The sequence below is a fragment of the Crassostrea angulata genome, chromosome 5 (genome assembly GCF_025612915.1).
Source record: "Crassostrea angulata isolate pt1a10 chromosome 5, ASM2561291v2, whole genome shotgun sequence".
Lineage (NCBI taxonomy): Eukaryota > Metazoa > Mollusca > Bivalvia > Ostreida > Ostreidae > Magallana > Magallana angulata.
In genome coordinates this window covers 35,212,389-35,227,387 of record NC_069115.1, presented here as the reverse complement: position 1 = coordinate 35,227,387, position 14,999 = coordinate 35,212,389, and the positions used below count along the sequence as shown (strand labels likewise).

The 14,999-nt window shown below is 31.1% G+C and overlaps 1 protein-coding gene across 1 annotated transcript; it reads left to right on the top strand.

Annotated features, from left to right (window-relative positions):
* The first annotated feature begins 3,896 nt into the window (after positions 1 to 3,896).
* On the top strand, positions 3,897 to 5,748 carry LOC128183232 (multiple epidermal growth factor-like domains protein 10). Its single transcript, XM_052852180.1, has 5 exons — positions 3,897 to 4,041; positions 4,569 to 4,633; positions 4,730 to 4,870; positions 5,116 to 5,193; positions 5,341 to 5,748. Exons 1-5 carry the CDS (start codon positions 3,974 to 3,976, stop codon positions 5,502 to 5,504), a joined length of 516 nt encoding a protein of 171 aa, XP_052708140.1. The 5' UTR covers positions 3,897 to 3,973; the 3' UTR covers positions 5,505 to 5,748.
* The last annotated feature ends 9,251 nt before the right edge of the window (positions 5,749 to 14,999 follow it).

The window sequence follows — 14,999 nt, the reverse complement described above, 5'->3', positions numbered from 1 at the left end:
TTAAAACAAAATGTCAAGGACAGAAAAGGAATCGGAATTTCCTGTAAATATGTACTCTTACACTGCACTTAAACAAAATATTATTTGAACCATGGGAGTTGCGGAAAAACACTTTTTCATAACTTTATTATACCCTTGCTCCAAAGGAGAAGTGGTCTACTGTTTTACCCTTATGTGCATGTCTGTGTATTTGCTCGTACTTCTGTCTGTCTGTCCGTACCAAATTTTGTCCAATTTTTCTCAGCAACTGTTTATTGCAGGTGCTTGGAATTTAAACTCACTGGTTGTTTAAGCATGTCATATATTGGGATTTATATAGTACTATTTAACGTCAACTTTCCGTTATATAATTTTCAAACTAACTTCATCAAAGATTTCTCAACAACTGTTCATCACAGGTGCTTCAAATTTAAACACACTCTTTGTTTAAGCATGGCGTATGTTGGGATCTATTTTTGTACCATTAAACGTCAACTTCCCGTTAAATAACGACAGTCACTTTGTTTATTATAAACATATATATATATATATATATATATATATATATATATATATATATATATATATATATATATATATATATATATATATATATATATATATATGCAAGGTATACATATACATTTATAAATTTTGTTAAAGATTTTTCAACAACTATTCATTGCAGATGCTCGAAATTTTTACACACTCTTTATTTAGGCATGTAATACATTTGATGTATTGTGTACTTATTGGACGTCAACTTCCTGTTAAATTTCGATTTTATTTATTCTTTATATTCACATCAGAGCAGATTTAATCCTAGTGAGCATTGCCTCACATATATCTTTTTTGTAACTATTCAACTTGTACATGTAAGTTCAAGTATAAAACACTGACCAAAATGTATTAGAAAAAAATAACGGAATCAAAATTATGCTCACCTACAATGAGTTTTAATACAGGAGGATTTGCGCTGACGAACCGTTAACCACTAATACCAAGAATTATAGAACTATTATCAGAAAGTTCCAGAAAAATTGTGAAATCAGACTTCCCTGCATATCTCCCCTTAATTAATATCCGTATAACCTTCGATGTTAAAAGACGGTACATGTAACTGTATTGATTTAAGGAGAATTGCAAAAAAGTAGAATTGACTGACCATCCGACTAACTGGCTGACTAACCGATGGTTGTTTCAAAAACGTATTATCCCTTGCAACTTGTTGCATATTTATCAACAAAGTTAAACAAGTATTGTTGCAGCTGACATGAGACATCTAACTATATGCATCTCTATCCTGCATAAAACTAATCTTAAATGAAAGTTTTTTTATTTGTTTTTCCATTGACTTATAGCAATGCGCATTGACAATGCAATTGACAATGCACTTGCTTGTCACCGCTGCGACCCAAGTTCGATCCACGTAATCGAAAGTGCCTGTATGTTATAAGGTATGGCGATCGCCCGCTTCGACACGTGGGTTTTCTTCGGGTACTCCAGCTTCTTCCCAAACCAATGACCCCCTCGCGCTAACATCCATGCCAACGTGAGATATTAATATAAGTTGTAGAACTTGCTTATCAATTGTTGTAAAATAAATAAAGTTCAATTAAAAAAAATACTTATAGCAAGAGAAATTTGGGTTGCCGTGGTTCATTTTTCCACTGTTTTAACTATGATATCTCACTTGAAGCATTTACCTGTTTCTATCTAGTACAAGGTAAATTTTCAGAGAAAAGAATCTAAACAGACGGATATAATCCTTCTTTTTAAATATTTAAAGGGGGCTTTACTTGGACAAAAAATTCTTTTCACTACATTTTTCATTTCGCATCCTCGCTAGCCCTCGCTAGGATAGGATGCATAGTTTATAGAAAGATAAACTTTGAATTCCCATACATGTTTGATTCCCAAGTTGACTATTGAAAGACACATCTGAAAAAAGCTATGAAACATGTATATGATTTGAATGCATTTATCATCCTTGTCAAATATCTCTATATCTTTGTCTAACATCACGTTGTCCTAGATTTAAATACGACCTTTTAATTAGAAAAGGAAGTAATAGGTAATTTTTTTATTCTAAAAATACTTCATAAAAAGTTATTGTTAACTTTTAATTTGTTGCAGTAGGATTACTTGTTTCACTCTTGTCATAGACAAAACTATGATTTTATCGGCTTTAGTACTCAGAGTAATTCATTTCCTTTACCTATGTATTGGTACTTTACATGCAGATTTTTGCCGAAGGTAAGATAGTATATGTTTTAAATTTTAACAAATATTATTAAGACATTACCAACAGAAAATGGTCATAAATAATTTTAAAAAAACCCCCAGCAACATGGTAATAGTACCGAATATAATGCATACAAAAAATGCTTAAACAATTATAATTTGTCAACGATATTTTTTGCTCTTTTACATGTGCATGTAACAGTTATGATGGAAGTCTTAAGTGTTGCCCTGGATATTACTGGAATAGAATAGAGAATAGATGTACAAGTACGTTTTTAAAAATTGCAGGTTTTACTACTTATTGTGGTTAAAATGAATAACTTACATGCATATTTCTTCTTGTGAATTCCAATTCTTTGCATTTTAGAATGTTCCTGCAGCAAAGATGACTGTAAACCCGCTGAAGGTTGTCCCGGTAAGTAAAATTAGCTACACAAGTTTGTTGATGACTTCAAAAACAGTTTTAATACCTTACATGTAGTGGTTATATAGTATAAAATCAGTGACGACTACATTTTGCATGAAATATTGATTGATTACTTTAGACTCGACCAGTAAATCGGCATCTTCTTCAGTAATGACCAGCACATTTATGTCATCAGTAAATAAACATGATGGTAAGCATTTATTTACCCCTTTTTGTCATTTCAAAATAAACTTCCTAAATTGCTTTGATTGCGCTATTGCTATTTCGATTTAGAATTATAATAATACTTTCCAATCCAATCAAAATTATATTCATATGAAACCAAAAAACCCTGACAATGTGACATTACTTTTTACATAATTATCAAGTCTCCTGTCAATTCAGTCGTACAATGTATTGCATACAAATAAATATTGGTCGGTCATAACAAAAACGATAACATAAGCAAACGAATTACTTGATTTTTAATTTTAATTTTTTTTTAAATCTTGATATTGAATTCTTTAATGGCAATTTAAATTGTATGCTGTAACATAATAAACCATCCAAATTTCTTTAAAAAATACTACCTTGTTAATGGAAAACACTTGTAATTAAAAGTAATGTTTTTCACTAATTTCCTCGTTAGTTATATGTGAACTTTTATCCAATGTCCTGTTAACAGTATATAACTACATGTCTCTATAATTTCCTTAAAGATTTTGATTCTATCACAAAGGATGCACCTACTTCTAACCCTAACCATATTGACGACACTTGTCGAGTGGAGGAAACCAAGGAGCATGTGGACTCTCCGCTTTCGCGGACCATGCGCGACGCGATTGTCAGTCTATTCTTTCTTGCAGTCTTCATGTTGATTATATACGTAGTATTAGTTCGTTACAAAACAAAGTACACAATTAGTGGTCCTTTATCAACAAATAACACTTATTGTATTACAGTTTGATTGTAGTCATTCTAAAGTTTTTTTTTTCAATTTGACACTGTTTATGATAATTAATTATATAAAATATATATATATGATTATGACTGTTATTTTTGTGTAATGTTAAGGTTTATACCACAAATTTGTCTTAAGGCAATAAACCTTTAAAACTAGCATTTAGCAGTCCTTCTGTATCAAGGAAAACATGTGCATTAAAAAGGAATGATGAGCTAACCCATTGTATGTTTTAAAAATAAATAAAAACACGGAAACGCATCGTAGATATTTTTTTGAATTATTTCCTGTTTGTGGATAACATTTACATGTTATTACATCATATCTACATGTAAATTATGAAGATAAAGAAAGAATAATCCATTTTTTTTTTGCTACACACGATGATTCTGTTATACTCAGTATTGTTTTCTTTTTGCGTTGTTCCAGCATATTCTAGATTATGCTCAGGGTAAGAAAGTTTTGATACGAATTATAACATTTGTATACTTTTTTGATATTATTCAGTTTGAGCAGATTTCATATTATACAACAATGAGTGGCATCTCTAGATTAGAACATATCTAATGAAACACGTACATGTAAACATATACATGCACAAATGTAATTTCATAGTAGAGGATTTAGCTTATGATATACTTTAAAGATATATCTAAATTAATGTTGGCCTTTTTTCAAGGTTGTTGATTATTTAAAAGGAGTGTTTGATAGTATATGTAATGAAATCGGCGCGGGAGCATGCATATACAAAGTATAAATGACGTTGTCTCCACGTTTATATATATATATATATATATATATATATATATATATATATATATATATATATATATATATATATATATATATATATATGTGATCAATCAAAGGCTTTCACCAATATCTCTGAAACAATCCAAATTATTAATGATAAAAACCCACTTTAATTGCCATTCATTAACAGAAAGCCGTTGTAAAAATTAATATTTTTATATTTAGACAAGACAAAACAACAACGTGTTGTCTGGGATATGTTTGGAATGAGACTCTTGGAAAATGTTCAGGTATTACATGTAACAAGTTTTTTTCAACCTTTGATGTAATCAACATTTTTCAAATTAAAGTTTTAGATAATGAGAATTTATTCTCCGTTTTATAAGCCTGCAATGCTGGTTATATAGGAAAACACTGTAGTACAAAGTGTCCTGAAATGTACTATGGTCAAGGATGTCTACTTAAATGCGATTGTACCCGAGATCAATGCAATCATATAGCTGGATGTTCAAAGTCTTCATCAGAAGGTATAGTTGTTATTCATTGTGTTTACCTTTTTATATTGGTACAAATAATATTTGATTTCTGTATTGGTAAAAACATATTGTCTTAACTGAACAGCTGTAGCGATTTAAATTGTTGGTACATCTTAAATATTCTCTTAAATATTAAAAAACTCGATGATTTTAACTGAGATTAGGATTTTTGGTGGGTTTAACAGTAACTGTTTTATTGGTTAAATTCCTTTTGTTTTGAAGTTTTTATGTTTTAGGCATGATGAGTGTACCTATTTCACCATCGAAAACGATTCGAGTTTTAACCATCAACTCGTCAACATCTAAAGTAATTGGTAAATATTGCTACAGGTTTTTGGTCTTAAGAAAAAAAAACCCTTCAAAGCTATAAATTAAATTGAATAATACAAATATAATCTTAAGTATATTATTTCAGGAATCAGTACGAAAGAAGATTAACGAGTTTTCTTTATATTTTACAGATAATACATCCAACGCTGTTTCCACAGAAAACAAATCAAAACAACTTGGTAATTCCTCATCACTACTTGCCATGTATTATGCTATTGTTAGTCTTGTGTTTGTTGCAGCTTTTCTTCTCGCATTGTACATAGTTTTGTTTTTATATTCTAAATGTAAAGATTAAACGTACATATGATTACATGTGTACATTGATTATTTTTACATGAAAATTAAAATTATAATTGTAATCAACTTTTGGTGGAAAACGAGATACTTCATTTTGTAAGTTTTAGACATAAGTATATTACATTTTTTTATATATAATTAACATGTTACACGTTACATACTTACATGTACTCAAAAAGTAATCATGATGCAAAAAAGGGAAAATCTTCCCTTTTATGTGAATTCTGCATGGTTTTAAAAATGCTTTAATATAAAGAAATACAATCTAACAAAATCTTCACAAACATTTTATTTTAATTTAATTTTTAGAAGAAAATGTTCATAATTTTACCACACGCTTCTCGGGGTAATAAGTCAAGACGATATCATAACGACAGCAGTACTATTCCATATACATGTAGATCCTCGAGATCTCTGTTCCACCATGCCCACTCCTGGCGGGTGCCCTAGCCAAAGTGTTTCCATAATGTCTCCTCTACATGGGGAGTAGCCCGTGTCCCAGTCTGTATAAAAGAATGAGGCAGAAAGACAGCTTCCGAATGACTACACTTTCATTTAGATATAACAATTTAATATGACATTTTAACAATAAATATCAATATTAATTACAATGACATTTATCAACATTAATATTTATTACAAAAAGCTCAGAAAATAAAGTTTTATTTGAACCCTTTAGATCTATTAAACTTACTTTTAAGAATGTGCGCAAGCGTTATAATTTATCTTACCCGTATAAAAAGAGGAGGCAGGAAGATAGCTTCCAGATGACTATCGGAGAGCTGTGTTTCCCGCACCCCAATTTTATGCGCACGGACACTGCGCTACAACATTTTCCTCCTAACTAGTAAATGCGATCAAGGGCATACTAATGATCTGACGCACCTTGGTCAGTAGTAGCATTTTACCTATACTTCTGACCCGGCGTCGACAGGCTCATCACTGGATTTAATAACACATTTCTCCATGAACATAAACACACGCTATCTACGAATATAACGCATGTATTTTAATCATTTTCTATAGAATTTCCGTTATGATACTGACCGAGACTTTCGTAATCAATGCCTCTACAGAAACGCACAGCTACTTTTTTTAACCGACCGCCATCTAGAGGCCGGTAATGAGCAAAATCAACAACCAGCTTTCATCTGTTTCCAAATTTTAAGCAAACCGCTGATATGTTTGACGAGCACACTGTAATTAGGAGCGATTAATTTGGTTAAATTTTATTGAAATACAAATATTTTACTTTACAATTAATCGCTTCCGAGCCGATATTTTTTATGGATTTTACGAACCTAGGCTCAGATGTTACACATTTTGTGCAAATATAAAATGTGACACTAGCATTATAAAACATCTCTTGTATACATTGTTTTAAGTTTGTTTTTCTTTTTTATTTCGAACAAGACACTTTGTGTTAAGCTGTCTTTTTTGAATTTATTCAAATTTGCCACATTGAGTCGACAGTCGATTACATGCATATCTGTTGCGATTAATGTCGAAATCACACTCATATAATTAGTATGTTTGAAATGTTTTACGTTTAGTTAGACCATGTAGAAAAGAAAGAACTTTGATCTACTAAACGACAGTAGAAAAACGATTTTACGAAATTTCGGAATTTTGCAGAGAAAAAGAAGTTAACTCCTTGTCACTTTCTTCGCTTTCCATATATAGTTTTAATGTGTGCTTAAGTTCCTGACTACTCTGATCAAGTTCTGCTTCAAACATGTCTGCTGTTACTTTACTTAACATGGTATGCTATTACTGCTCAGCAATATTCCTATTTGCTCAACTTTCATTCTGGTATACAACAGGAAAAAACGATTTTACCCACAAAAACAAATGGTTAGAAAACTTTTACAAAATGCAATATGTTTTGTTTTTCGTTATACAATGTAACTTCAAATTATGTAATATATCATATAAATGTTCAAGGTTTCAAATCGATTCGTTTAAATAAAGCGCTGGTTTCCTTCTAATGCGCTGAAGCGTTATGGAAATTTATTCAATTAATTGGAAAGGAATGGGAAGTATGCAACAACTTTGGGGAACTTAAAATGTACTTGTAATGGATAGGATCGTTTACTAATAAAACACTTTTCAGATTGAGTGATTTTGATCGACTCTGGCGTCAGTAATTTACATAATTTATTCCCCCAAATATGCTGTAAGCTGATTTCGGTATACAACTCAATATGTTCAAGAAATCGTATCATTGACATCTACTTTGACGATCTATGTAGAAAAGGAAGTGAACAGGACGTATGAACAACTTTGAAATAAATTATAGAAAGTTACTCACTTGATAATATGTTGCAGGGAATGAACTTATTTTATCTTGTCTTGAACGAAACTATGAAGTCGTCTGCATTGGTAGTGAAAGTAGCGCAGCTGGTACATTTGGACCACGTTGTGATATGTCATGTCCGTATCCACAATACGGACACAACTGCTCGTCAAAATGTTCCTGCAGGGATGATCATTGTGATCCCGCTGACGGTTGTCCCGGTAAGTCACGTGTATGATAAGTATAATGAGTATGTCAATGACTTTTTGAAATTTTAATAATATTACCCAGAATCATAAAACAGTATTAAACCAGCAAACTATAAATGAAATACTGCTCTATTATTTTTTAGATTTGACTAATAAGTCAACAACGTTTCCACAGAGCACACGCACTTTCATTCCATCTGTGAAGATGAAAGATGGTATGCAATTTTTGTAGTAAATAATAAAATTAACAGAAACATATGTCTTTTAAATTTAACATTATGAAGTTTGATTCATGATTCGTTTTGATTAAGTTTATATTTTAAACTAAAAATGATAAACATCCTTGTTTCTACATAAAATATATTCACCTACAGGAAGGCACCTGTGATCAACAGCAAAACATTTCCAGTTATTACATGTGTACAAATATCAAGTGTTTAGTTATCAGTGAAAATTGTATTCCTTTTTTTAATTCGTATCATAACCTATCACTGTGGTTTTTTTTTAAATTTCATTCAATTAATCGAAATATGATCCGCTTTTAAATATTGAATTTCCTGGGTAAATATAGCATGTATCATTTGAAATTGTTCATTTATTTTCTTATAGATCTTGATTCAATTACAAAAGATGTATCGACTCAATTCGTCCACCTTAATGACACTCACACTTGTCAAGGGATCAAAACACAGAAGCATTGGGGCACTCCTCTTTTCCGGAATATGCTAACGGCGATTGTCAGTCTCTTTTTTGTGGCTGTATTCATGCTTATTTTATACACAGGATAAGTTCGTTACAAATCACACACTTAATGGCCCATTATCAAAAAACATCATTTGTTATAATTCAGTATGATTGTAGTCATTGTTGATTAATCAATATTGATAAGATTGAAATTGTCTATATTTAATTTGTATATCCAATTTGAAGCTTTATGCCTCAAATAAACATTAGTACATGGATATCTTTTGTTCAAGAAAGCGGCGTTAATCAAATGAATTTGTGAAGTGAGAATAAGATATTTTTTTTCCTATTTTGTTTACACATGTTGTATGTGAATTTTTGTATCACATGCTTCTCTGAACATCATAAACACAGGAATAACTATACATGTACATGCACACAAGAACCATAAATATCGCTAAATTATCATATATACAGATTTTTTGAGAATGCAGTAAGATAATATAATAATGATTGCATAATCTTTTGAATATCCTAAAAATGTATAATCGCCTGCGCGCATTAAAACAGTCATGTATATTTGTACGCTCCTTCCGATTTAAATAATAAAATTGTTTTTAAACGATTTTAAACGTTTTTCATGTACGCTTAGCATTTGAACAACATGTGTTCATCGACATGATTTGTCTTGATATAAACTTTCATAACATTTTCATACATTTGGACCAAAATAAATTGATTGACTTGACAATTGACTTAAGTAAACATTACAAAAAATATAATTTTAAAGAGGATTAATTTTTATATTTACATTTTCTAGTGCCTTTGCCTTTGATAACACTTTGTATTGATTTTGTACTACATGTATTTTACCCAAAACTTCAATTGACGCCAAATTTAGGCGCCAGCCAAGTTTTTTTAATTCATGTTTAAATAGTTAATCGTACGATGGCTTAAAATTATCCAAATATAAGAAATGAGAAATTACTCTTTAAATATAATGAGGTGATAATTTCGGTCGGGGCGTGATCGCATCTATCATAGACCCCTTCGGGCTTTATTGGATTTGATCATGCCCCGACCAAAAATATCGCCTCATGTTACTATCTCAACGTTTGCCCTGTTGTGTTCATAGTGTACAACATTCGCTAATTTTCACAGCATTTTGAATAATTTTAGCTGTTTGTAGACAGTGTATACTGTACTTTTTTCGTGAAGTTCAAAGATTAGTGAACAATCATGTAATGCTTTAATAATAATGCTTATTTTGAAGAATAAAAGCAACCAACGCAATTGGTATGTTTAAGCGTAAGTTGTCAACTTTAGCTAAAACAAATGTCGACAGTGCATTAGTATTCCTTTGAAGATTTCAAAATTCAACAAAAAATATTTTCTCTAAAAAAAAAAATTATAACAAATCACGGAATACGTGAGGTATATAATTACACGGAAGTGAAAAAAAAAGCTTTTTATATATGTTGTAGATCAATTATGTTTTGAGTAGAGCAATTGTTGGGAATTATTAATTTTTAAAAAGTGTTGTTTTGTTGATATTTCGTGGATACGCTTGTACACATAATAACAACGGTGTGGTGTAGACTATACATTACAATGTTGCAATTGTTTTTTTGTTTTTTTTTGTGGTTTTTTTTTGTTTTGTTTTTTTTTTTTTTTTTTGGGGGGGGGGGGGGGGTTATTTCATGGATAATATGGGGCGCCCACGAAAACCCTTCAAATGTATGTAAGCCATTCATTAGCAATAAATGATTAAAAATCCCCTTGATTTGGAATTTTAAAAATCCCAAAAATAAGTAAAAAATTACCGTAAAACAATGTACTACTTTTGAGATAAAATACGATAAATTATTTACATAATTCATCGATTCAATTTCCTTACAAGTCATTATTTCCTAAATTTTTGTTTTTCTAAAAATTAAGTGAAAAACGATGGAAAATATCTTGTATTTCTGAAATTAATAGCCTTAAGTGTTTCCAGTTTGAACGTGCCATATACATGGTAGTGCACTAAATTTGAAATGTTACAATAAGGAAAGAATAAAACATTCTGAGTCAATTTTTGCAAACAATGATTCTGTTTTGTTCAATAATCTTTTTTTATTTTGGTGTTTCATCTTGTTCGGAGATATGTAAAGGGTAAGTAAGTTTTGATGTTAACTTTAATAACATTTCATACGTATGTGTAAAGACATATGATAACAATAATCGACCTAAGTAAGTTTAAACGCACAGTATTGATCAGACCCAACCTAACACCAGAGTAAACCCCAATTAAACTCCAGGTTTACTTTCAGGGTTTACTTGGGGTTCACTTTATGAAAATTTAAGTCCAGTTAGGGTCAACCTCGGGTTTGGTTCTACTCGCAGTTTGCTTTTGGGGTCCTCATTCAACATTGAAATGTGAAGTAGACCCGTCTTTTATCTAATTGTCTTACTGTGTGGCATTCCTATCCCTTTTATATTCCGTGCACATGTAGCGTCTACTTCAGGTGTTTACTTTTGATCGGGGTTTACTCTCTGGGTTTACTTGGGGTTTACTCTGGGTCCACTCTAGTAAATCCAGAGTAAAACCCGAAAGTGAACCCAAGGTTTGGTCTGAGTTTACTCAATATCTGTTAGGTTTGGTCTGTCCGGTACTGTAAAATTAGATACAATTTTAATATGACACAATTTTTCATCCCAACGGTTAAGGCTTGTTATTTATTTAATATTTGCAATACGGTGTACTTTATTCGTCATTTCTGAATTTTGCACTATTCGTGTAAGTACATGTTTAATTGATTGTGTACTTTCTATAACATGTAGTTCATATATTACTGACCACGTGGATGTAATGCCAATGAGAATCGTTGAACAGACTAAAAACAACCAACACAATTGGTATTCTTATGTCTTCAAATACAGCACAACATTACAACGAGATAATACTAAAATCCGAATTAATCCATTGATGAAGATTTCAAATATCAACAAAAAGTGATGCCCTTAAACTAGGCAATTGCATGAGAATCACGGAACAACATATGGCTATACGTACACGGAAGATTAGTTACTCTTCATTTATACCGTAGGAATTTTGTGCTGGATGATTTTTTATAAATTGTTAATTCTAAAATGGGCTGTTGGGATGTCATTTTGTAAAATCGCCACATATACGAAACACGGGGTCTTGAAAAATATACAATACAATGTTGCAATTTTCAGTGGAAATGTTATTTCGTAGACAATATATGACACCCAAGAAAATCCTTTAAATATCTGTAAAACATTCCACATAAAAGAAATGATAAAATTCACTAACATTTTTATTTTATTTTTAAAATTGTTACTTTATAGTAAAAGCATAATCTTATGATCGTGTTTAAGGATTACTTTTATAGTAAGACATTATCCCTAAAAAAATATATTTAGCATTCCCCATGTATGTAAATTTAAATTATAATTTTAATCAGTAGACTTCAACATTTATTGGGGATATTATATCGTAAATACTATAAGGAAATCCAATCCAATACTCCATCAAATCTCTGTTCGACGTTTCCAACCATATATGATACATTAAAACAGATTTTCATTTAATGAACATTTAATATAAACATTTAATATAAACAAATATTCTAAATTTAGACATGGCGAAACAACAAAATGTTGCCTGGGATATGTTTGGAATGAGACTCTTGGAGAATGCTTAGGTACTTACAAGCTTTCTGTTTACTTTTGACATAATTAACATTTTCATTTTTTTTTTAAAAACGAGCGTTTAATTCATTTTGTTTTAGCCTGCAAAGATGGTTATATTGGGGAAAACTGTAGTGCAACGTGTCCTGAACTGTACTATGGCCGGGAATGTCGGTTTAAATGCAATTGTACCAAAGATCAATGCAATCATATAGCTGGGTGTTCAAAGTCTGTATCAAAAGGTATATTTTATTTTATCAAAGCTGAACTTTATTATTTTGTTAGGAATGACATTAAATATAATATAGTAATAGTAAAAAAAGATAGACGACATAAAGGCTGAAATTGTATCGCAATCCGATTTTTTTCTTTTTGCAATCAGTTTTACATGTATATTGCTTTCAATAAAAACACTAATAGTATGACGGGTAGTATGTGATTTAAAAACGTTGTTAAATTGAATATAATATTCGGTGTTTTTGTATGTGTAGTATTACGCGATATATTTTTTCCCTTAAAAACTCGGTTTCTAGAGTAAAAAATCTTTATCAAACAGCTGGAGGGATAAAAACACTTTACATAACTTTTAAATTTTCACAACTTGTTGTATTTTAAGTTTCGGGTTTCTTTTATTGCTATTCTGTATAACTCATTTCGTTTTTTGGGTTATTATTTTATGTAGGGACGATGAGCAATGTCACTTCACCATCGAAAACAAGTCGAACTTTCAACATCAAATCATCAATATTTAAAGTGACAGGTAATATATCTACCACCATTTCCACAGAATTTAACCGTTGGACAGGAAAGAAAACTAAAGAACTTGGTTATTCATCACTATTACATGATATGTACTATGTTGTTATAAGTCTTGTGAGTGTTGCAGCTGTTTTTGTCGTGTTATATATAGCTTTGTTCTATTTAGCTAAACGTTGAAGTTAACTGTGCTGAAGTTTTTACATTGATCAATCAAAACCCAAGTTCTCAATTCAATCAAGAACTCCTCCCGGACAACGGATCCCATCTCTATCTTTTTAGAGGTCCGGATTTGCTCTGCCATAAATTTCTATTTTGCTATATAGATTTTTGAGACGGTTCACAGTTTGTTATTGTCATTTTTCATTGTAATAAATCATTTTTTTAAAAAGCAAGATACTCTTTTGCAATTGTTATTTAATAATCAATATAATTAATATCAGAATTGTTGCATTCAAATTTACACTAAGCAAGAGGTCAAAAGGTCACTTCATTTCAATTAAATCAGGGATTCTAAAGGTTTCAATAATAAAATGACGGTTTGTGTTTTAAATGACATTATTTAAAAATCAAAGTCAGACCCGCACATTTTGATAGCCAAATGACATCTGCGTTTCTATGATTTTAAAAAGTAAGTTTTATGAAACAACAAATATATTCAAACAACAAGTAAATGGACATACCGCTAACTACAAATTAAATCAGCCTTAAATAGTAGGTTTTCTACTGAATAAAGGTGTCTTAAAATACAAATGCATGCAAGTGCCAGTCTTTCGTAATATTCTGTGTACCTGAACGTGCAGATGTATCTACGACATCCATGGAAGCTACATACAGTACCGATTGGTGCCCTGTTTCGGCCGTGATAAAACGAAAATGGGTTCGGTGCATACTTTAAACTGAGAGTGAAGGAACAGTATTAGTAATGTACATGTAAGCTAGTAGAAAACTACAACATAGTGAGAAGTTATATGCAGTGAATTGTTAATCAGTAGTACATGTATTGGAAAACATAATTATTACTGTAGATTCCTAATTAAAAGCGAGGAATTAATTTCCGCGTAAAATCGAGAGTAGCAACTCTTACAGATTTTAAAAGTTCGCTTTCATTTTTCAGACAGTTTTGAACTATAGGAAATTATAACAAAAATGCTGATCGCGATTTCATATTCTCACGGTTTGATACAAAACACCGGAATTGCGGAATTAGGTGCTTGCGTAATATAAGGAATTTGCAGTATATTCCATCGGCACTTGCATGGAGGAATATTAAGCCTCAAGAGAGACTATCAACCCTCAGCTTTATGGACAAATACAAGGGAACAACGAGAACGATACGACAGATTCAATTAAATTTCAGTGGACAAGCTAAGGTTTGTAGTTAGTCATTTTATAAACAGGTTAAGAAAATCATAGTTTTGTAAGAATGTTGGTATAACTGTAGTTTTATCAAGTGATTGCAGAACATTAAGGACATTTTGTAATTTTAAAAGTCATATTGTATAATAATTATATACTTCTAATTTTAGGTGTGTAACATTCACTTGCATACCAATACCAGGCTAGAGTCGTGGTCCTTTTATTCTTTTGTATGGTCATCCATAATGCTTTCAATTGTACAGTCAATTGGAACACTTCCTGTGTCGGCTACTGTGTGCCGAGATCCCTTTTCGTCCGTCGTCGTGCGTTTCCCTTTGAACATTTTCAGCTACATCTATGATATTGCTATGTATATCTTTAAAAAATTGTGTAGAGCATCTGTAAAGAAAATGATATATGAAATGTGACATTCATTAACCCCACCTCCCTAGAGCCACACATTTTGAGTAAAAACTGTAAAACGTTATGCAAG